General features: G+C 36.2%; 2 protein-coding genes across 3 annotated transcripts in view; one reads left to right on the plus strand and one right to left on the minus strand.

The window, feature by feature from the left end:
• Window positions 1-22519, plus strand: part of LOC134816304 (uncharacterized) — a 157021-nt gene that overhangs the window by 97156 nt on the left and 37346 nt on the right. The window lies entirely within an intron of this gene.
• On the minus strand, window positions 7367-9636 carry LOC134817248 (phospholipase ABHD3-like). The gene is made up of 6 exons (XM_063826390.1): window positions 9464-9636; window positions 9173-9321; window positions 8794-8975; window positions 8453-8595; window positions 8146-8285; window positions 7367-7972 (listed from the first exon to the last, which is right to left on the minus strand). The coding sequence occupies exons 3-6, from the start codon at window positions 8933-8935 to the stop codon at window positions 7789-7791; spliced, it is 609 nt and encodes a 202-aa protein (XP_063682460.1). The 5' UTR covers window positions 8936-8975; window positions 9173-9321; window positions 9464-9636; the 3' UTR covers window positions 7367-7788.

Raw genomic sequence — 22519 nt, forward strand, 5'->3', positions numbered from 1 at the left:
AATTTTTTTTGCTTTTATAAAAATTACCCCCAATATTTTGACATGCACCCCCCTGGCTCATAATAACTTGAGTTTATGGTAATATGGTTTTAGACACAACTGGTACAAAATCTCATGCGAGGCAAATTCCTGAGTGAATTATTCTGACCTGTTGAAAAGCCTCAGGTCCCCCCTCATTATCGAGAATTGACTTCCCCGTTTATTTGCCGGCAAATCTTCCATCTCTCTCAACCAATTCTTCCATTCCCTGTCAAAATATTTTATTAAGCTTTAAAAATATTCTGTGCAATTGTAACACTTTCCTTACTGAGTATTAAAATAGAAAAAGGGGATAAGGAATTAAGGAAAGTATATTCTATTATCAAAAAACTGATACCAGTTGAGAGTTTGGAATTATGGACATGATAAGTAGCATGTCATTGTTGCTTAATGAGTTAATCGAGGTGTTGACCTCGTTTTGTGAGATAACTCATTTAAAAAACAATCCTGGTAATTCTAACCTGTCAGCGAGACCGCCAGGTTTTATTTTCGAACGAAAAAACTCGGACAGGGACCATCACTGTCAGTCCCACACACATCAAATCCTAGCGACTCTCCCCGGTGTCCTGTCCAGGCTTATCGTTTCTCTTTTTGATGCTGAAAATAGATGGCGTTATTTAACTTGAGGTTTTTTTGATAAAGGAGCAATATGTTACGTCGTTGACTTCCATTTTTTATGCCGTAACATTTTGAAGGTTGAAATCTTTATACAGTGGGCAAAACTCGATTTCTATCTCATCGACAAAATAAGCTGTAGTAGATAGATTGCATGTTGTTAAAAAAAATTGATTTGATAAAGGGAGGCAGAAGAGTTTTAGGGCGTTGATTTATCATCTTTTCCCACTATTGAATTTCGCTTACAGGAAGATAAAGTCAAACTTAGTTTTTTTTGTAGAAACGTAACTAATGAATAATATTGTTATTGTAAGCAAACGAAAATTTATCTTTGATAAAGGGTGCGTTTTAGTTTTCGTTGTCAATTTCTCGCTCTTTGGACATGTGCCCGTTTAATGATACTGTTTTGCAAGAACTTGTTCCGCTTCAAATTCAAGGCATGATGTAGTAAAAGTTTTAAATCTAGTTTCTTTAAACGTTTTTGATTCGATTAAATTACCATAATATCGGGTATTTTATCTTAATTTCTAATCTAAAATGCCCCTGTTTATTAATAATAATAATTCGGATATTCCACGTTACGAATTACGTTCAGGGTGCATGATCACCAGTGAGTCATTTTTTTGATAAATAGATTTTTTTTCGACCGGTAAAAAGGCCCGCAACGAAAATGGGTTTTCCAGTGATTATAGCCCTGATTTTTAAGAAGTTGGGTCAATTCGTACGGGGGCGGACATATTCCTATGGTTTTCGAGGAATCTAAGCGCTGGTCTAAAGAAAAGCTCAAAAATCGCAAGTAAAGACAATTTCAATTTCATGGCGGCTTTTTCAAATCCAAATATAACTTACGATCGAGGGGGGGAAAAAGCTGATGATGATTCAAAAACAGCACGTCCATCAATTATGCTGCACGACCTAATGGCCCAAGGTCAGAAAGCCAACTCATTCCATGTCCATCTAAAAGGGAAATTGGGAAAACAAATGTACTAACTGAAATTATGAATAAAACGTGTAGGCCTGACCTTACATTACAGAGCAAGTACTTTAAGGATCCTAATGTGCCAATTCCCAGCTTACTACGCCAAAAAGATCCGGAAGGGGCCATTTTGCTGGTACCACTGGTAGTGCTACTGCTGAGGGGGAAAAAACCCTCTAAAAAAAAAATGATTCAAGTCATGCGGCAAAGTTTCAAGCGGCCAAAATTTGCATGCGGCCAAAAAGTAATAGCATTTTCAGCCGAAAAAGCATGCGACCCGAACGTCATGCGGCCCAAATAGTATGGCTCCAAATAAAAAAATTCCGGATCGAACGGAATCATATCACAAAGAAAAAGTTTGGCAACAAAGATTATCATTTGCATCCGAGCAGATGATTCATTCGAAGCGCTAGTGGCACAATGCAACGCGATGATAAAAAAAGAATCCCATGAAACCTCAAACTCGCGCCAAGTTAAAAAAATTGGCGGTGAAGTGGTTTCTCATTCACATTAAGAGATAGCATAGCAGCTAGGATCGATCATTTGCACCAGTGCCCGTTGATTCATTTGAAGCGCTAGAGGCTCAGTGCAGAGCCGAACTTGAAACAAACAAATTCGATTAATAACTCATTAAATCGCAAACACACTCCTGAATTCAACTCCCAAAAGTGCTCCAATTCGCTACCAGTCCGGCCGTGACGATGATGGACAGTGGGTTGCTGAGTATCAAACCATCAGGTGACAGCCAGAACCCCTCTACCGTTACTCTCAGAATCATAACCCCATCAAACGTCCCCACTTCTCCTTGCTTGCAAGGAAGCACAAGGCAAACTTAACCACGTTGCTTGCAAATCAATGCTAAAAAGGTTGATCGCCTTTCGAAAGTCGTCCACAGGAAGGCACAAGAGTTCAAGTCTAAGCTCGGCAGAAAATATCAAGCTGGCACAAAACAAATATATAAACTACGGACTTATCTAACGCAGCAGCGACAAGTTGCATCACCAACAAACCCACACAAAACGAACTGGAAGCCAAGCACTTGAGCTCGTTTTTAAAAAGATCGAAGGTGTTCAACCAAAAACTAGACCAACTCGAAAAAAGAAGGCTTTAGGTTCGATAGAAAAGCAACAGATGACTGGTTGATCGATTAATAGAAATTTACGGACAGAAGGTTCGAAGAATCGAAAAAACAGAATCCTGCAGATCCAATGAACTCAACCGACATATAGAACTCATGGAACAGGATAACACACGATTTGTCTGCAAGATGACGGAAATGGGCTTAGAAGTAACTTTCACATAGCGGAGAAAATCTCAAAATGATCAATACTCCAGTCTATGGCAGACGAAAATTCGATCTTGGAGGAGCAAGTAGCCTTGTATCACGAGAGGTCTGTCAACTTAGAGAATTTCAATCAAAAGACTAGGCTCAAGGGTTAGAAACTTCCGCTCTTAGCGAAGGGCTTTTACGAGAACAGGGACCTTTCTATGGAAGTTATCTCAACTTGAAAAAAGTAGTATTAATGTGATCAGCCGTTGGAAACTACGAGATTGACGAAACAAGACTAGTGTAAGTAGTCATAACAAAAACTTGCTGACGGACAGTATGGAAAAGTATGTGACTTCTGTGAGGGCGTCGCCGAGGAACTACAGGCTGTGGTAAATCAAAGATATGAGGATCCACGAACTGGAGACTTCATCACGAATGCTCCGTATAAAGCAAAAAGGGTATCTGTTTGAGTGGCCAAATTTGATTTCAGATGGACTAGCAGATGCAGCATTTTGCTTGAGTGATATAATTATTTTGGTAGCAAAATTGATACTCGTTATTTTAGGCTTTTTATTAGTGCAATTTTTAATTTAATATAATGTAAAACGATGTAACAACTATACAACAATTTAACTTTAAATGATATATTTTAGAATTTATGAACAATACCTGACTTTTCTCTTCAGTTATTACTAGATCCTGGTTGCCTTAAATATATATTATCAGAGTTTCGTCTCTCTGGAGAGGTAATGACTCTCGCCCGTCTCAAAGTGGTAGGAGGGAGAGTTTAACCAGGGTTGGGTCTCCTGCCAACATCCTCTCCTCATCACCTGCAAACATAACTACAATGTCCAAAAATGTTGTTTTGTTTAGATTATATATTAAGAGGCGATAAGAGTTGGCGGACGTGCGGGGACACTATGTTATTTGATATTGGCACAAATAACGCTTTCAAACTTTAGCTGTACTTCAGAGTGTTCTGAAAATGCCAAATCATTGTAACGAAATATGCACGAAAAATTTGGGCGGGCTTCCAGGAAATCTGATCAATGGCAGCGAATCATGATGATTCCGATAACTATTCGGACGAAACATGTGGTTTGAAAGATGTCAAACTGATTAACAACTGTTTCCGGGTAGGTAGATTGTTTTCCACTGATCAATTACCAAGCCAAACCTGTATTTATGTTTCTCAAGAAAAATTTTGCGCTAATTTTTTATTGTCCAAATGCCATCAAACTCGAAGTTTCGTTACCAAATTTTTCCACTGTAAGGAAAAGTCTATTCGGAGCACGGAAAGAATGCTAAAATATTTTTCACCAAACCAAGGTTGCAATTGGTCTGTGTGATGATGGGCATCCTCTATCTCCATGTCGGAGTTCTGATATTTCAGTTCTGAACGGTCTGACAAACTCTTCTATTATCCCGGCCCTGGGTCATTTAGTTTGTGATTTATTAATTTAAAGAAAAACTACTGTTGTATGTAGTAAGGCTAAACGTACAATTAATCTGATAAATCTGTACCTAAATCGTTAAAAAAAAAAACGAAATGAAATATGTTTTAAATTTTTCTGTAGACAATAAAATCATAATGAGCTAAAGCACTATCGACTGGAATCATAGAACTTCTGCAAGAGCAGGCAAGCTCAATCTCATACCGAATCAAGGTCAGCTCCGATATCTTCTGAAGGTCGTGATAGTCGAGATACTGATAGAAAAGCTGACTTTGAGCAATCCATGGTCTATCTAAACTCAAGTTGTAATATGTTCGGAAACCTGATGCAAACTAGTGACTCTATTATCCGTAAACACGCGATCCGCGTCTGAAAGTTAGTTACATTTTACTGTGACCTTACTTTGTGGACGTCATAAAATGGTTGACGTTGTGCTTTTTATTTTGTTTTGTGTAATTATGTAATTTATGTTACTAAGCAGTAATTATGTGGTAATCGTTTAATAAGGCTTAAAATAGAAGTACATCGCAGACATTGTGATTTGTGATATGAGAATCATATCAAGTTGATTATGGCAACAGGGTACTTCTTCATTAAACGCCAAAATGTGGGTTTTTCACTAGATTGCACTGCAACTGTGGTCGTGGTAATATGTGAGAGGAAAAATTTAAAAGGTAACCAAACAAATCATAACAAAAACCACCAATGCCGTTACATTCACTGGACATGTAATCATCCACCATTAGTCGTCTATTTACATTCCACCAAGGACAGAACCGAATTTCGTTGGCAAGGCAAACCTTCACCATACTGACATCCACAAAGCACATGATCGGCCGGAAACAAAGCACGAAACAGAGTCTTAGATAAAAAACAAAGCAGAAGAGAGTGTAAGTAGATTACCTGCTTGGTTGATGATGTTTGCCATATCCGTAACATCTCGTCAACAACTACATCGACTGGCTACATTGTCATACGTCATTTCTATAAAATAGAATAACAATATTATTATGTTTAAGTATTATCAAGTACTATAGAAAGATTTCTTTAAATTTTTGAATGCAAATAATGAGATTTTTGTGTTGAGGGATCGGGAAAATGGACCTGTTTTTTTACTATATCTTTGTTTTTTAATCAATTCTATCCTTTCAATATTATCTGGTCATTTAATAGTAAATTATCACAATGTTCCAAAGTGAGAATATCAAAGTGAATAAATCAACGGAAATGATAATAAATTTAGTTAATCCTACCCCAATTGAGGCTGAAGCCGTCAATCAACACGAAAAATCAACTAAAAGCATTCACAAATTTTTCTCAATATTTATACTGCAAAATTATATTCTTATAAATGAAGTAATTTGGGCAATTCACGGTAAGGTTCCACTTGGTGAAAATGAAAATGTTATGATAAGCACCTAATTTTGGTTTAATATAGTTCATTAGACTCTTAACCTTACAAGTCAAAAAAGTTTTTTGTTTTCATATTGCGTTAACTTTTGATTTTTCTCATTCAAGGAACACTACTCGGATGAATAAAATCGTTCAAATTTCAAAAGGGGCCATAGTTTGGGGATGCAGCATATTTCTCTATGAAATTCCATACACTTAGGCATATGCCATAAGATGAGAGCATATTGCAAAGTTTCAATACGTTAATCAAAATACTTTTTCTAAAAAATTCCACAAAGATGGTGTCACGTCTGTCACAAAAATTAAGCAAAAAAGTTTTCTTCAGAGCCACTTAGTGGCTATTTATATCAAAAACCACTGTTAACCATGTTCTTAGAGGTAAGGGAAGTACCGTAGAAATTATAGCTTGTATCTTATTAAGAAAAAAATTTTGTAAGGGGGGTCCCAACTTGTCCGTCCGTCAATTTTTTTGGAAAATGCTCCAAAAAAATCTTTAAACAGACTTTAAAGGCATTTTTCTTAAAGCTGAGGCGAGCGTCCTAACAAACGTATGGTCGTCAAATCAAAATTGGACAGGAAAAATGACCGTGTTATGATATAATTTTGTTATATGCCATATATGGGCATACGGCTTCACTTTAGCCCATTTTTTATCCATATTTTCCTATTATTTTGACTAAAAACCAAGACAAATAGAAGTCAAATAAGGTTGGATTGTTTTGACCATGTGACTAGACTATCAAATAACAATCATATGCAAGTCAATAATGTAATTTTATGATTTTTTTTACCATTTTATTTGCGTACAACTTTTTCAGAGGTTTAAAGGACAAAAAAATGGACTTAACCCTATTTTCGCAATTTTGAAGGTAAAAATTCAAATCTTCCACATTTTAAAACACTAAGTAAACTGAAACTTTTAGGTGATGGGCTCATCAGTTTGATGCGTAGAAACAGTGATGAATTGTTTTTACCGAGTTATAAATTTGTTTAAGTAGAGAAATAAATGATTATGTCCCTAGACTGATACCCTAGAGTATGTTTAATAATATTTTATACCCAAAATGGACGTTTTTGGCTGTTGCAGACCTCTTGGGGGTATTTGAGGCCTAAAATTGGAATGAATACAGAGTAGGATGTCACTGAACAAGGATAAAAGTGTCATGTGGAAGATTTAGAAAAATTGAAAAAAAAAGTGTGTGTCCGTAACAGTCACGTCTGTCACAATTTGAAAATGGCGCACGCATACAAAAAAATTGAGCACTCTAGAAATGGCCATTCAGAACTCCTAAACCTTCTTCTAATCCATGTTAATTCTCTCATCTGTTCGCAAATTAGATACATAGATACTTTTTGAGGATATATTTGAGGTACATCTGAGTAGACACCCAAAAAAAAGTGTGCATATTTACGTCACGTCCGTCACAGGGGTGGTATTCAGAAAGTAATAAGGTAGGGGTCTGAAAATTTTCACACAACCTGTAGATAGGTTAAATTTGGACTTATTAAACAGTTGAGCTGATAAAATATAAAACAAATCTCGAGTAACAACATTCGTTTGAACTTTAAAAAACAGCAAAATCGTGGTGTCGTCACGGTGGAATTGCCCATATACAAATAATTATAAAAACTTTAACATTTATATTATATTAGGATAATACTGACACATTATTCTTTGCAGACCATGCAGATAAAAAGGAAGCATAAATTACAAATCAAGGTAAGTAGTGCTTCATCCTTCAATCAATCACAAACTTATAAAGTTTAAGTTTAAACTAGTAAAATACACAAATTCAATCGTGTCACGCCTAAAAATCCTAAATTTCATGTATAAAAGGCCTGTATTCGAGTGTTTTTCCATCTTCTGTGGTCACCGGGTGTCTAGCTCCACACAAAATAGGTGCACTGTCTCCCGAAAAGGGGAAAACTGAGGAGCTCTTACTTATCCGCATCATCACCCTCCTCAACAAAGTCACACATTAATTTTGCACACTCGGGCACTGCTTTATCCAGATAGTTTGTTACAGGAAACAACCGTCCACAAAACACACGTGACCTCCAGCAGCGGTGCTCCAGAGCACAAGATTTGGGTTCTTCACGAAATCTGGTAGCTTATAGTGATCAAAAGGGGCCATGAAATCGTCACGTGAGTTTATCACTACCACTGGTTTCTTTACTTTGTGACACTTGTTTACTGGGGATACCCTTAAAGTTTCAATATTAAGTCAACTTCAAGGGATACATTTAGAGTTGCACTATCAAATTAAAGCTCAAAGTTGTAAAACTTTGATTTGATGAGGCCTTCATATTGCTAAGACTGTAATTTACGATTGAAAATAGTAGTGTGTTCGAAGAGAAATTGTTTAACTGAAACTTACTTTTGATAATATTCGTCTGCACCGGACACTCCTATCAGGGGTGCCACAAAACGCTCTTCGATATCCCATATACTTTTAGACTTCCTCAAATATTCCATGTCAATGCCCTTCTCTTGATACCACTCTTCTTTTAATTCTCTCTAAAATTAAACTATTTATTGATGATTGGAACGCAGTTCAATTTCAATTAAATTTAATTATAGTGCAAACCCTTTATAATTTATTACCTTATTTACCAAACTTGGGTGACATTTGATTATCTGGGAATAATTTACTGTAGTTAGCAATGTGATATCAGATAGCCTACCTCTTCCTCAGTATATGATTTCTCAATTCGATGAAGTGTGTCTATAACCAGTCCTTTATTGAATAATTGATAATTGATGCCAGATGAACATTTCATGGCATCAGCTTTAAGCTCCCAATTGCAGGAATGGAGCACAGCTCCCGCTGATGAAATAAGAATTAAAACTTAAGTTTTGTTTGCTATTCCAATATAGTAGAAAATAGTAGTATTATTATAGTAAAATTATAGTAGAAAATTAAGAAAATTGAGAAAATTAATGTCAAACTAATTATAGAAAGAAATTTTGAAAACTATGAACATGATACTGTAACAACAAACAAATTTTAAAAACATATCGATACCTATCGAAGGACGATTAGCTTCTTCAGTGCTGAGGTAATCGATTGTACTCATAGCGCCTAGGCAGGCACCCACAAGTATTATTTTCTTTCCAGGGAACCTTGATTCTAAGTTTTCAACACTTTCATTCAAATGATTTGCCATCTCCCCATGCAAAAGTCATCATTTTACTCGTCATTGGTATCTGCAAGATTAGCCATTACAACTTGAAAAGAAACACTTTAACATAACTTACAAACTATTTAAAGCTCACCTAACTATAAAATCGACTGGAAACTCCCAACATTGCTGAATCAATTAAATGCAGTGCAGCTGGTGGTAACATCAAAAAAATGTTTTCATCCTCATCTGCCATTAAGACAGCACTTTTACATGACTTACCGAACAAGAGGCTCTGGAATTTAGAACAAAGACGTTAGGAAATCCATTTACCAACAAGGAATTTGCCAAAGTGAGTATTTTCACAGAATGGGTTGTTTCACGCAGACCAGGAGAAATAACAACAATGTAATCATCCTTATCTTTAGACCCTGGATGAAGTTTTAGATATAATAAAAACTGAGACAAAAAATTATTTACTGAAGATAATGCAATAATTCTATGAACTAAAGGATTGGCATTACATAAAAACTATCTTTATTCTAATGTTTTCTTTGCTTACAAGAAACTTACCTTTGCTGTTAGCGAAATGATCAAAAGCAACAATACCGCCATCAGACAATTTAAGTGTTTCTTTGACAATTTGAATAGGTGGAGGCTTCTCGTATTTTGTTCGGACGTAAAACTGCATGGCTGGATTCAAACAAATCAGGGGTGGGCAATACTTCTCTTGAACCAGCTTACTTCTGCAAAGACTCATCTTAGAAATATAAAGTATAAACCCATACAATGGGCCATAATCACAAAGTTTATTCAGCAATGGTGGGTGGTCGTTTTGAGGAGTAGTGGATGTTTGTAGAGCAGGTTAGTGGTTCTTTATAACAAAGATTGATCATATTAATTATATTCAAAGATAATGTAGCTCAGTGGCAAGTGCAAGTGATTGACTTGATTAGGCAAAAAGATAATAAAAGTACTGTAATAGGCAACCTGACTCTCGAGAAAATGCCTAAAAGCACCTGATCCATACAATGTTGGTTTCGTCCATTTCCTAATCATATTTATCAACCTGCCCATACAAACATTGATTAAATTAAAAGATATTAAACCGGAGCGTTGTTGGTTTGACAGCTTAAATTGCAACAATCATGAAGGTTTTTGCAAACATTGGTTGAGTTTAGGTTTTAATTAAGTACTCTGGGACAGTGTCTAAAGACCATATACATCCTTCTGACAGTTAACATTTACCTTAAGGTAACTTTATTGTCTAATATAAATGATAAAAAGTATAATTAATAAATATGTTAAATAAAGTGTGTTTATAATTATGATTTATGATACAATGTTATTTTTATATTATATTTTTAGGCTGTTGTAACCTTATTAGTTCAATGGAATAAACCCTAGCATGCCTTGGTTGCAGCATTATACTCACTTATAGAGCTTTTAGGGCCCGATGTAATTGCTATGATCAGTTTAATGGTCAACTGGTGTTTCGGTGTCCCTTATTTTGTTTACACTCGGTCACTTATCAAGGCGTGTAAGTTCATTCGGCGATATTTTCTTTGAAATAAAATGATGTATTTTAGTGTAACAATTGAAAGTTTATTGATTAAAAAAAAAATGTTACTTTAATAATAGAGCCCAGAAGCCCTTAAAAAATGTTTTGTGAAGCCCCGTAGTCGCAGAAGAGGACAGTTAGTCGAAATCTTCTTGTTTTCGGTTTGCCGAGGAGGAGCAGAAGAGTTTGAGGTAAGAATCGGCGTAAGGTTTTGAGGAAATAGGCAGAGAGAAAACCGAAGGTGGAAGTAGTGCGACTCGGAAGAAGAAAACTTCTACTGTACTCGCCCAGTGAAAGTTGCCTGACCAGCCTTGATCGTACATCAAGTCTTAGCAAACGCTCGGAAATTGGGACAACAAGCCAAGTTTACGACTGTGTTTTTGAGACCCTGACAGATCAATGGAGCAGAGGGTCGGGAAGCCCGAAAGGAGCTGATTGCCGCATGAGAAGCCTAAAGCTTTAGCCGGAGCCGGACAAAAGTTACCATTAAGGGAGGGACAGATATTCAGCTTGTAGTCGCAATTGTGTGTATTTATCGTTCATGTGTGATAATGCTTGTTTTTCAGTGTTGTGTGAAAGTTTTGTTAGTGCTAAGCGGGTGCCTACTAGGCTTTTAAAACTTTCTATACAGGACTGGATAGTCTTCTGACTGTTTTAAAGCTTATATTTCGTGCAAGAGTTGGTAGCTAGGCATTGCATTTATCTAACAAAAAAGCAGCGCCGTTATTCAATACTTAAAGACATCTTATTAGCGGATTTAGGTATATAATTATTTTATTATTATTGTATGTATAAAATTTCTTGGGTAAACTTAACAGTAAACCAAGCTGGTTCCAATCACTAATAATGTTTAATTCTCATTCACAAAGCACAAAATTCCTCTAACTATGGTCAATTCAATTAAAACTGTGATAACAATCAATCCCAAAAGTAAAAGACATGTGCAGATTAAATACAAATATTATGATATTCTAAAGGTGTACAAAAAAATTTAGTAACCAACATTACAGAATGACGTACGATCCCAAAGATACAGCACTTGCTCCTGTAGTCCATCCCCTTCTGCCAAATGACATTTATTTCCCGATTTGAACTGTTACTGTTATATCAATTGAAGGATCTAACAAATTTTAGCAATATACATCTTGACTAGATCAAAACTACGATTCATGGGATACACTACGATAAATAATTGGTAATTTTAACAATCATCAATTTTAATACAAAAAAAAAGTGCAAAAATAGACATAAAAGATCAAAATCATATTGAGCAAAAGACGTGTAAATTTGGCCGCAGTGTCTTTTACTTTATCAACTAAATGTATGTTATTATCTGTATTGAGTAAGTTTTTATTTCTATTATTTTAATTGAAAACAATAAGTACAATGAAGCAATTATATGGTACCTTAGTTATTATTTATATATATATATAACTCTAAAACTTGGTCACAAGAGCAACTGCCTAAACGTGCAGGAATTGAAAACAAATACATAAAATACTAGCAATCTTTAATTTCGCAATAAATAAGTTCGTTCAAAGTCTTATATAATTCTTAAAACCGCATATATATGTGACCGTTCAATAATTTAATTGGCCCCCCCCCAGCTTATAGATACTGTATAAAAATTCTCAATATAACTTTGTAACAATATAAATTAATAAAAAAACAACAACCTGTTATTATAGAAATACAAATTTTATAGAAGGATGACCACAATTTGAAATTTTGATCTTTATTACAGACTTAACCATTGAAAGCCGCGCGTCGATTATGCTTATGTAAGATTAATTTTAATTTTAACCGACAGAAGCTGAAGGGTGGAAGCCCAAAAGGCCAGTGCACCATCGACAGGTTCAAGGACTCGTTAAAGTAAAAGTTTAAAACTTGTCCAGATTCCACTATTGCAATTGCATTAACCTTGTTACTTACTGGGGATTATTATGACGGGATAAGTAGCGGGGTTTACGGTAATTTCGCCATATTTTTCCGCGAACCACATTTTCACGGCATTAATAAACGCCGACTCAGGTTTCAGTGTTCCCAAGGGGTTTATGGTGTGCTCCATATTTTAATCGTTGTTCCTTATATTCACTAAAGAGCTATTGGGCATTGTTGTAGGTTTTTTTCGATTCATTTGGCTAAAATTGCAAAAATTCACCTTTGTGCCATCTTGTCATAGATCCTTATTGTCAAGTTGATTTAAATAGGCCAAAATTTTAATTTCTCAGGTATGGACTATCTCTACATAATGAAATAGGACTCAAGTTAAAAGTAACCGTTAAATTAAACTTGAATTAATTAAAATGTCAATAATATAAATCAGTCTTCATGTCATTTATTCATTAATTATTAACAATGTGACGATGATTCTTTCGAGTATTTTCTACAAAATTGAGTCATAATGGTTATTTGATACACGTAAACATTTAATGCTAATTCAAAACAACGACTATTCTAGAGTGCTAGATACCAAAACGTTACTAGCAATGCGAAAATTCTAAGCTTGCTTATTTCTTAATAAGGGAAATTTACATCTGAGGACAAAAAATTTTTGAATCTAAAATTTGAAAAGGTTGGACACCGGTAAAATGGCGACCGAGGAAAATGTGGTGGGTTTTGCGCAATTTCGCCATATTTTTTCACCCGAACCATTTTTTAACCGGTCGTTATAAACCCCGTTCGTAATAATCCCGAGTACGGTAGGTTTTTACCATACCAGATCCAGAAGCGGCCGATTGAACTCGTGGACGGTCTTGAATCAAATATTTTACGATTATCACCCGTAAAGAATAAACACGATCCGCAGATAAGAAATCGAAAGCTCTATTTTTGTACGTGGGCGTTTAATTGTTCAAATTGATTCACAATGTCAATCCTTCGCATTTCGAGTCGATCTGCATGTGGTTGTGAGAAAATGCGCGGCGCACAGCCAAGTAGTGCATCGCACTACAAATTGTTGAAGGTAATGATAACTGATGAACAAAAACAGAAAACAAATGTGTTTTAATTTTTTTTTAAAAATTAAATGCAATGTGGTTAACTAACGGAAGAAAATGCAGCATAATACGAGTCCTTGTATTGGCATATTGTCATTACCTGGGGACCTCTAGGTATTATGTTCTTAAACATAAAGATTCGACGGATTGTCAGGGAGCTCGGCCAGTATTAAAACAATTGAAATCATGGTTCTAGCTTGTCAAGGATGATATTATCACTCTACTATCGACTGTCACGTGACGAAAACGCCGTGATTTATTGGTTAACCTGATAACGGGCGCAGATCTCTATACACTAACATTTAAATGTTTTCCAAATAAAAAATCGCGCGTGCAGTAACTCAAATCAAGTCCTAATTTGTTACCGAAATTTGGGCAACTAAAACATCATGGCACAAATAAGTCCGCATGTTCAGCTTTAAATTGCTAAGCAAAGGTAACGGCACTAATAATACAGTTACACTATTTTTTTTTCAGTGTATGAATTCATGAACGAATTTATTAGGCAGATTGGTAGAAAACACGATCGTAAATGATTAATTTGTATTAACAGTGGGAAGTGTTCTTAAGGGAGGACTGTTGTGCAGCCATGGTCGGGGTTATAAAACACTGCCAAGACATTAAAAAAACATTTCCAACTACAAAACTGAACCACTAAACCAGCTCTGAGCACTATTTCTAGGTTATGAGACGGCTAAATGATGCGAATATAATCCTCAGATCTCCAGTATTACATTAAAAAACCCTTTCCAACTACAAACTTAACCACAAAACCAGCTTGAGCCTATTTTAGGTTATGAGACGGCTAAATGATGCAATTATAAATCCTTAGAGCTCCCAGTACTCTACATTTATAAAAAACACTTACCAACTCAAAACTAACCACAAACCCAGCTCTGAGCACTATTTCTAGGTTATGAGACGGCTAAAATTGATGCGAAAAATAAATCCCTCAGATCTCCCAGTACTCTACTTTAAAAACCACTTTCCAACTACAAAACTTAACCACAAAACAGCTTTTCTGAGCACTATTTCTAGGTTATGAGACGGACTAAAGATGCGAATAATATATCATCAGAGCTCCCAGTACTCTACATTAAAAAAACACTTTCCAACTACAAACCTTAAACCACAAAACAGTTTGCGCAGTATTTCTGGGTTCTGAAACGACTTAATGATGCAATTATAAATCTAAGAGCTCCCTCTACATTTAAAAACCTTTTCAACTCACAAACTTACCACAAAGCCAGCTTTGAGCACTATTCTAGTTCTAAAACGACAAAACGATGAGAAATATTAAATCTCCACTGAGTAAGCCGGTAATAATTATTACCGGCTAAAAAAGCTGAGACGGCTATTATGTATTATCGTAAAGACATGAATCACGGCCGTTTAAATGGCTATTAGTTGACTGTTCATAACAGTGCTTATATTTGTGCGCTCTATCATAAGGTGTTTCAGACTGTTAACTCGGCTAATTATAACAAGCTTTTTATATAGCCATTTAAGAAAGAAAAATACTTAGCACTTTACAACAACAATCACTCAGGTTTTAAACCTTATAGCGAGTCGGATATTACAATTTTACGAAGTCAATTATTTTTACTTTTGAAAAGTATAAGAGTTAAGACTGCAGAATCTTTAGTTTATAAGTAATAAAAAGCAGAAAACCACGCCACATGAGGTCTCAAAAATATAGTTATACAATAAGATTTTTAATCTGCCTGCAGTGAGTGGGGGGAATGTTTTTTTTTCTTCTTCTTTGCAGGAAAGTGGTAACATGTTCTATCCCTCTAGTTCTTTTTGTTGTTACGCCAATTGCTTGTTGTATTTCCTGCTCTCACTGGTTGTGTGTTCCTGGCCCTGTTAGGGGGTTCTTTGGACAGCCAGATGTTTTTTTTGCTCTGATAAGATATTTATGATAAGATATTTATGAAAAATAAAATGAAGGGGCAAGGAATTATTCAACGTTTCAATGTGACAACAACGTAATCAACGTGGGATCAACAGAAATTTGACTCTCATAAATAATATTCAATTCGGATTTCAAATATAATAAGGAGATAAATAAAGTACGTGTTTGAACAAATTAATTGATGAGTACACCCGTTTATTTATTCTATAGATGATTTATACAATATCAATATATACATTTATGCAGAATTTGATTGTATGAATCTGATCCCACCTAATTTGTGAACGGAAATTATTGCGGGAAGCGAAACTTTTTAAATATCAGTAAACCCCGTTTTACCGCGGAGATTGGGGGAAGGAAACATCGCGGTAAATCGGGGGAGGTTCGTGGTAATCGGGGTTTTGTTTGTTTACATTATACTAATTGTATCGATGTTAAATACGTTTGGTCAAAGATGAGTCAACCTAAAGTAACAATTACATGGTAGTTCAGTACACTAATAATATGTTGAGGATATCACCTTAACGAGATCCCGGGAAATCATTCTCAGACAGCAGACTTCCTCAAGTCTCTTGGAATTAAAATCAAGTCAGAGAATAGAAAGCTTCCATATCTGTATGGTACGACAAAATGCACAAGGACCCTATTAAATTCGTTCATTACATCTGAGAAGAAATAGTTCTTGCAGCAAGTTGTCTGTAGCAGTTGGATTGTGTTTGAAAACGTGTCTGAAGGTTGCCTAAAAATTATTCTGGGATTAATCTTACTTCGGACTATGTATTTTAGCATGACGTGTCATTCTTTTTGTTAGTTCGTTTTCAATGTTTTGATCTTAATTTTAATTTTCAGTACGTTTTACCTAAAACAATATCATTTTTTAGCTAGCAGAATGGTTTTCAGAGGGCGCATTAATGAACTGTTCTCGGAGCTGGTCCCAAGTCCAGACGCCATTTTATTCTTGTTAATTTTTCAAATAACACTGTCTAGTCATGACTATGAATATACATGGAAACATATGTGGTCAATAAGCTATCTTTATTTATACATTGCAACATCGTTTATAATGGTAATTAAAGCAAGTCATTGATGTTTTTTGGCAACAGTTATAGTGTGCACATAAAAAAATTCGCCCAAACTTGCTCAGATTAATGTCTTATAGCCATGTAATATCTGGAACGTTTAAAGAACTTCTATCAGTTAGAATCTTGAGTAATCGACTTTCGTCAAATATTTCCCTTGTAAAACCAAAAACCGCCAATTTGAGATTATTTTAATGTTGTTTGAGTCATATCTCAAGTTTGGCTCATAAAAATTCGCACAAAACTTGATCAGATTATTAATCGTTTTATAAATGTAAATATCTGGAAAGTTTTAACAAATTCTTTCAGTTAGATCTCAAAATATATGCCCGCGGTTCCGCTAGAACGCACCAATTTGAGGATATTTCTTGTGTTTGAAGTTATATCTCAAATTTGGCATATAGAAAATTCGCTCAAACTTGCTCATATTGTCTGTCTTATAGCCAGTAACTATTTGGAAAAGTTTTTAAAAATTCTATCAGTAAGATCGTGAGATAATCCGACTTTCGTAAATATGTACCAAAACTGCCAATTTGAGATATTTTTAATGTGTTTGAAGTCATATCTCAAGTTTGGCACATAATAAATTCGCCCAAACTGGCTCGATTAATCGTCTTATAGCCATGTAACTATCTGGGGGGGGGGGGGGGGGAGCCAAGTAGATATTTGTAGATTATTTGTGAATAATGTAGAAGGGCTATCACGAAAAAAGTGGTTGACATTCTACTAATTTTACATTTATCTCCAAAAAATTAGTAGAATTTCTGGGAATATTTGAAAATATGGGCACTATCTGGAAACTTTAAAGTCAGGGTCAGATCAGGATCTGGATCAGGATCAGGGTCAGGGTCAGGGTCAGGGTCCGGGTCAGGGTCAGGGTCAGGGTCAGGGTCAGGGTCAGGGTCTGGGTCAGGGTAACGGTCAGGGTCAGGGTCAGGGTCAGGGTCAGGTGTCAGGGTCAGGGTCAGTGTCAGGGTCAGGGTCAGGTCAGGGTCAGGGTCAGGGTCAGTGTCAGGGTCAGTGTCGGGGGTCAGGGTCAGGGTCAGGGGTCAGGGTCAGGGTCCGGGTCAGGGTCAGGGTCAGGGTCAGGGTCAGGGTCAGTCAGGGTCAGGGTCAGGGTCAGGGTCAGGTTCAGGGTCAGGGTCAGGTTCAGGGGTCAGGGTCAGGGTCCGGTGTCAGGGTCACGGTCCGGGCCAGGCGTCGGGTCAGGGTAGGGTTCGGGTCAGGGTCAGGGTCAGGGTCAGGGTCAGGGTCAGGGTCAGGGTTAATTGTCGACCACCCCATTTTACCTGGAAACATGTAGTTATAAAGCTATCTAAATTTTATAGTATTATCTATTATAATATTATACATTGCACATAGTTTATTAATTGTAATTAAAGCTAACTCATTGAAATGTTTATTGGCAACAGTTATTATACATAGTGTGCACTGGAGTAGGAATGTGAGTATGCATTTTTTGTACTTATTAAACGGTGAAATTTAAACGTGGGCTAATTTTATTTGGTGATATCAATTATTTTCATAGCCAAACTGGGGATGGTTAAATAAAACAAGTTAGTAATTAAATTAAATTAGCTGATAGTAGAAACTTTTCGCTCAAATAAACTGTGAACAGTGAACAGTGAACACATATAATTTGAGAGAGAATTGATTCGTTCACCGGACGCATATTATACTGTCCAGAGATATTATGGGGGTTCAAGCTTCTTTGGAAACTTTTGAAAGTAGCAAAAAATTGAGAAAACTTGATAATCTAGGAAGGGGATAGGGGAGTTGGTCAAAACATATAAAGTAATTAATCATGTTTTTATTTTGCAGAAATTATACAATATGGATATGTTATCGTCTTCGACTATAAGGGATGATGGGGGCGATGACTCGTGATTATAATTATATAGGATAAAGTTCCAGGTGGTGACTAATTGAAGGCGCTGTATGTGTGAGGTGAAGAATCAGCCTTGATGCATGAGTGGAAGGGTGAACGAGGTAAAAATATGTACATGGGACAATTTCATAGAAACTGAGAACAAAAATCCTTTACATCAGTACAGACGATATGCTTGCCTTTAATTACAAACCGTGCTTTAAAAATGTTATTGTTATCAAGTAAAAGCACTTCGAAGTTTTTTTAATAAACTATCGCATGCTATTGTATAATCAAGTCAAATTGCAAACTCTTAAGTTAATTGTTGTTTTATTGTATTACTGTGTCATAAATGAACACTTGTAGTCGTTTACCTATAGTGGGGTTGATACTGCACTTGTCCCATGCTGATTGAACCTGTAATTAAAAACAATTTTAACTTCTGAAGGGGCTCTGGTATCATTCTACATTCTGACAAACAGTCCTTCTCATGCGATGTCACAATTTTAAAACCTAATCATTCAACTAATCGGGATTTCAAGGTATTACACAAGTGGCAATGATGAATCAGGTGATAATTGATTATTGACCGAAAAACTCGACAAAGCAAGTTTGAAACCAAGTAAGGAAATCGGGATCAAAATATGATGACACGTAACGCGCGAGCGGTATAACATGTGCTTATCATGCGAAACTAAAAGTGGTTGAAAATGGAAAGAATCGACTGTAGAGTGATTTTAGCGCGGCCGAGCTTGTCAGTGACCAAAACGGTTTTTTGCCCATAAAAACTCTCAGTGGAAGCTTTTTACCTACGTCATGTGGGGTGATTCGGAATCAGGCGTCCAAAAATACACTAATTTAGAATCAATGTCACACTTACCTGGGGACCTAGGCTATTATGTTCATAATTTAAACGATCAATAGAAGGAAGATTCGGCGGAATGACAGGCTGAGCGGCGGTAAGCGCGGCCCAGTAATTTTAAAATCCGATTGGCCTTCCTTTTCCAAGAAATTTTCTTACCTGGGGACTCAGGCATATCATGTTCATTAAAACATTAGAGATTCGGCGGGAATAACAGGTAAAGGTTGAGGCGGCCCAGTAAAATGTTTCTTAAAATTTGGGGCGAGCGCTTTAGTTAGAGCGAAATTTATTTAGGTTTATTTTGATATTCAATTGTAGGTTTACAACCTACCAGACGGCGCGCAGCGTTGGACTAGTCGACGGTCCAAATATTATGGAACAGATTTTTTACGAGTATCACCCTGTTAAGATATTCAATGGAGTATTGACCTATTTAAGCATAAGCATTATCAAAACCAATAATTTGACGGTCTGGGGCCAGAGGGCACTGTATACTGGGACCATTACATCCTAATTTTTATATTAATAGATGGCACCAACCATTCAAAAACTTTTTAATGACCTAAGAACTGGCCATGGTAGGCATGATTAAAATTATCTTTATAATTACGTATCACTAAATCGACTTAATTCAATACATTAAAAATATTGGTTAATTTCCAGGTCTGATTGGAAGGTTCACCCAAATAATTCTTTCTAATTTGGAATCTTGAGCAATTTTTAGATTGATCTGTATTATGAAAGTTTTGATGTTCTTGCCGGATAGAATTATCATTTGAATATAGTTTTTTAAGTAATTACACCACTCAATCTATTACATTTTTTTTGGACGATACTGAAAGTATTAATTTATTGTAGTTTGAGGGAGGTCTCACTGGGGAGTTTCTCTGGTCGCTAATAATATGGGATCAATTGTATAACTTGAAATTACTGTAGGTTCACATTGCATCATATGGTATTAATAGTTTCAAAGCTATGAACAAGTAAAGTTGGTACTCCTAGCAGCAATGGACCACATTAATGGCTGATTGCTTTCATTCATTCTGTTCCCATATCCTTTTAAAAATCCAAAGAACACTTTACCAAACCTAAGATCAGGTGTGGCTGTTTTTCCTCAAATAAAGAATTGTAGGTCAAAAAAGTTAGAGCTGTTTAAAGAAAAACCCAAAAAAAAAAAAAAATCCAGTTTTATAGTTAATACAGGTTAAAACCTCAAAATTTGGCGGCGTAATATCTCAACAATGAGGTCAGACTTTTGGATCCGTTATTTGTCTCCAGCAGCTCTATCACATGTGTGTAAACTAAAAAAATTTGTGAGACTGATAAGTGCCTATTCTTATTTTCAAGTGTATTAAGTCGCCAAACCTGTAGCAGATAACTCAAATTGTTGCACGTATAAGAGCCTCTACTAATAGTTGATGTGTATTTACTTTCACCATAAACCATTAATCAACATTTGCTCTTCAAATTCTGTAAGTAAAGGTTCCTCAATGATCCTAACTTTTATATGTTGGTTCAACCCGAAATCCATGTAAATTTCTAAAAAACACTGCTATTATAGGCAAACATGCCGGAAGCAAACCCCAGATGAGACTCCAGTATGCTATTGCCATGTCAAAGTTTTTGGACAACAGTGGGTTTCTGGAACATTCAGCCCACGATCTGGTTTTCCATTGAGGTTCTCAATTTTGGCAGTTATGTGGGAAAATACCCCATTAGTGCAGCTGGGTAAGTGGAAATATCTTGTGTCCACATTAGGAAATATATAGCACTGTTTGCAACATTGAACAACTGATATTATCTATGTAATTTCTTTGTTATTTTATTTGATGGCACTCATCACCTTAATAATACCAAGAATCGTGTGTGTGTGTGTGTGTGTTATGTATGAAATTCCGAACGGTTATACAAAATAAACGGTAAGTGTTATGGGACTGTTTTTTCGGTATAGTGCCGACATAACTCTGACGAAGCAAAAAGCAAATTTTAATAAAAATCGGCGGTGGGAAGTGGCCTTAATTGTGGTTTTTGTACTTTTAATGCAACATTATCCGAGTGAGCCCTAAAATGGGCACACTTTTTCTTCCTATTCGCTCTCTTGTTTAGCGATGGTAGTAGGTTCGTCCGCATGTGAATATTAGGAGTGTACTTGGGCACTGTGATTGTGGTCTGTTTAATCTGTAGAGAGAGTTTCATACTTTTCATAACGACAATGTCTTATGCATATTATACTATAAGTTTAATATGGGGGGGGGGGGGGGGAGGCACTCTTAGCGGTCGGTGTTTGTTTAATTTCATAAGACAATGTTTATGCATGTTTTCAAATTTAAGGCGGGTGTGGTGCGGAGTTAATAAGGGTTTATTTCTAAACGATTTAAACGGTTTTAGACGGGAGTAGTGTTGAGGTGTATAGTCGTGGTACAGATTATAATGGATACGTGAGGGATCCGAATAGGAATTGCTCACCTAATGCGGGTTTTGTCTCAGCGGGGTAATTACTCCTACCTTTTTTAACTGCGGCAGTGTATTCCGGCGAAGGCCGGGTTACACTAGTATTTCTATAATATCACTAGGTATGAACATTGGTAGGAAATTGTTTATATGAATTTTGATATTTTCAGAGTAAATGATAATTGGACAAGCAGACGATCTCATTAGAAACTAGTCACGGTTATGTGCAAAGTTAAAACTGTTATCATTCCATTACAAACTCATTAAGTTGGTCACCAGCAGTGCTGTTAGTCACCTGATAATCACATGTACTTCACTCTAAATAACTGTTCAAGTAGGTGGTGGTTCTATCACCTCCCTGGTTTTGCTGGTGTATTTCCGTCTCCACAGGTGCAGATCCGTGGAGGGTACTGTTTAAGTACATCACGTTTACTCCCAATAAGGTATAATCGGTATCACGTGACGATCTCCGTTTCCTGGATGAGTGTCAAGCCCTTGATCCCTGGTGGTGTTAGCCAGCAAACCATGAATTTACTAATACTGTCTGCTTCGCACCAACACTGTAACCTTGTCAAGGCTCTGACTGTTCGTGTTCCACTACTGGTGTAAGAGGTGTTGAGTAATGGATAACAAATGATGTATAATCTCAGTGAAATGATAGCACCAATAACAACGGTATTTCATCACGTCATGTCAACTGGTAGTTGATACGAAACTTCTTGTTTGTGTCGCTGCTGATCAAAGAATTTAACAGCTTTATCAGCCATACTAATACACCAGATCTCCAGTAAAACCATACAACCATACAACCAGATCAATGGAGAGGAGCTGCTGAGTCGGATACTTCCCTGCTTAAACTGGGTTACATTGAGAATAACGAGAGATGGTAGAGAAT

This window comes from Bolinopsis microptera, chromosome 6, assembly GCF_026151205.1.
Source record: "Bolinopsis microptera isolate Bmic1 chromosome 6, MBARI_Bmic_1.0, whole genome shotgun sequence".
Classification (NCBI taxonomy): Eukaryota; Metazoa; Ctenophora; class Tentaculata; order Lobata; family Bolinopsidae; genus Bolinopsis; species Bolinopsis microptera.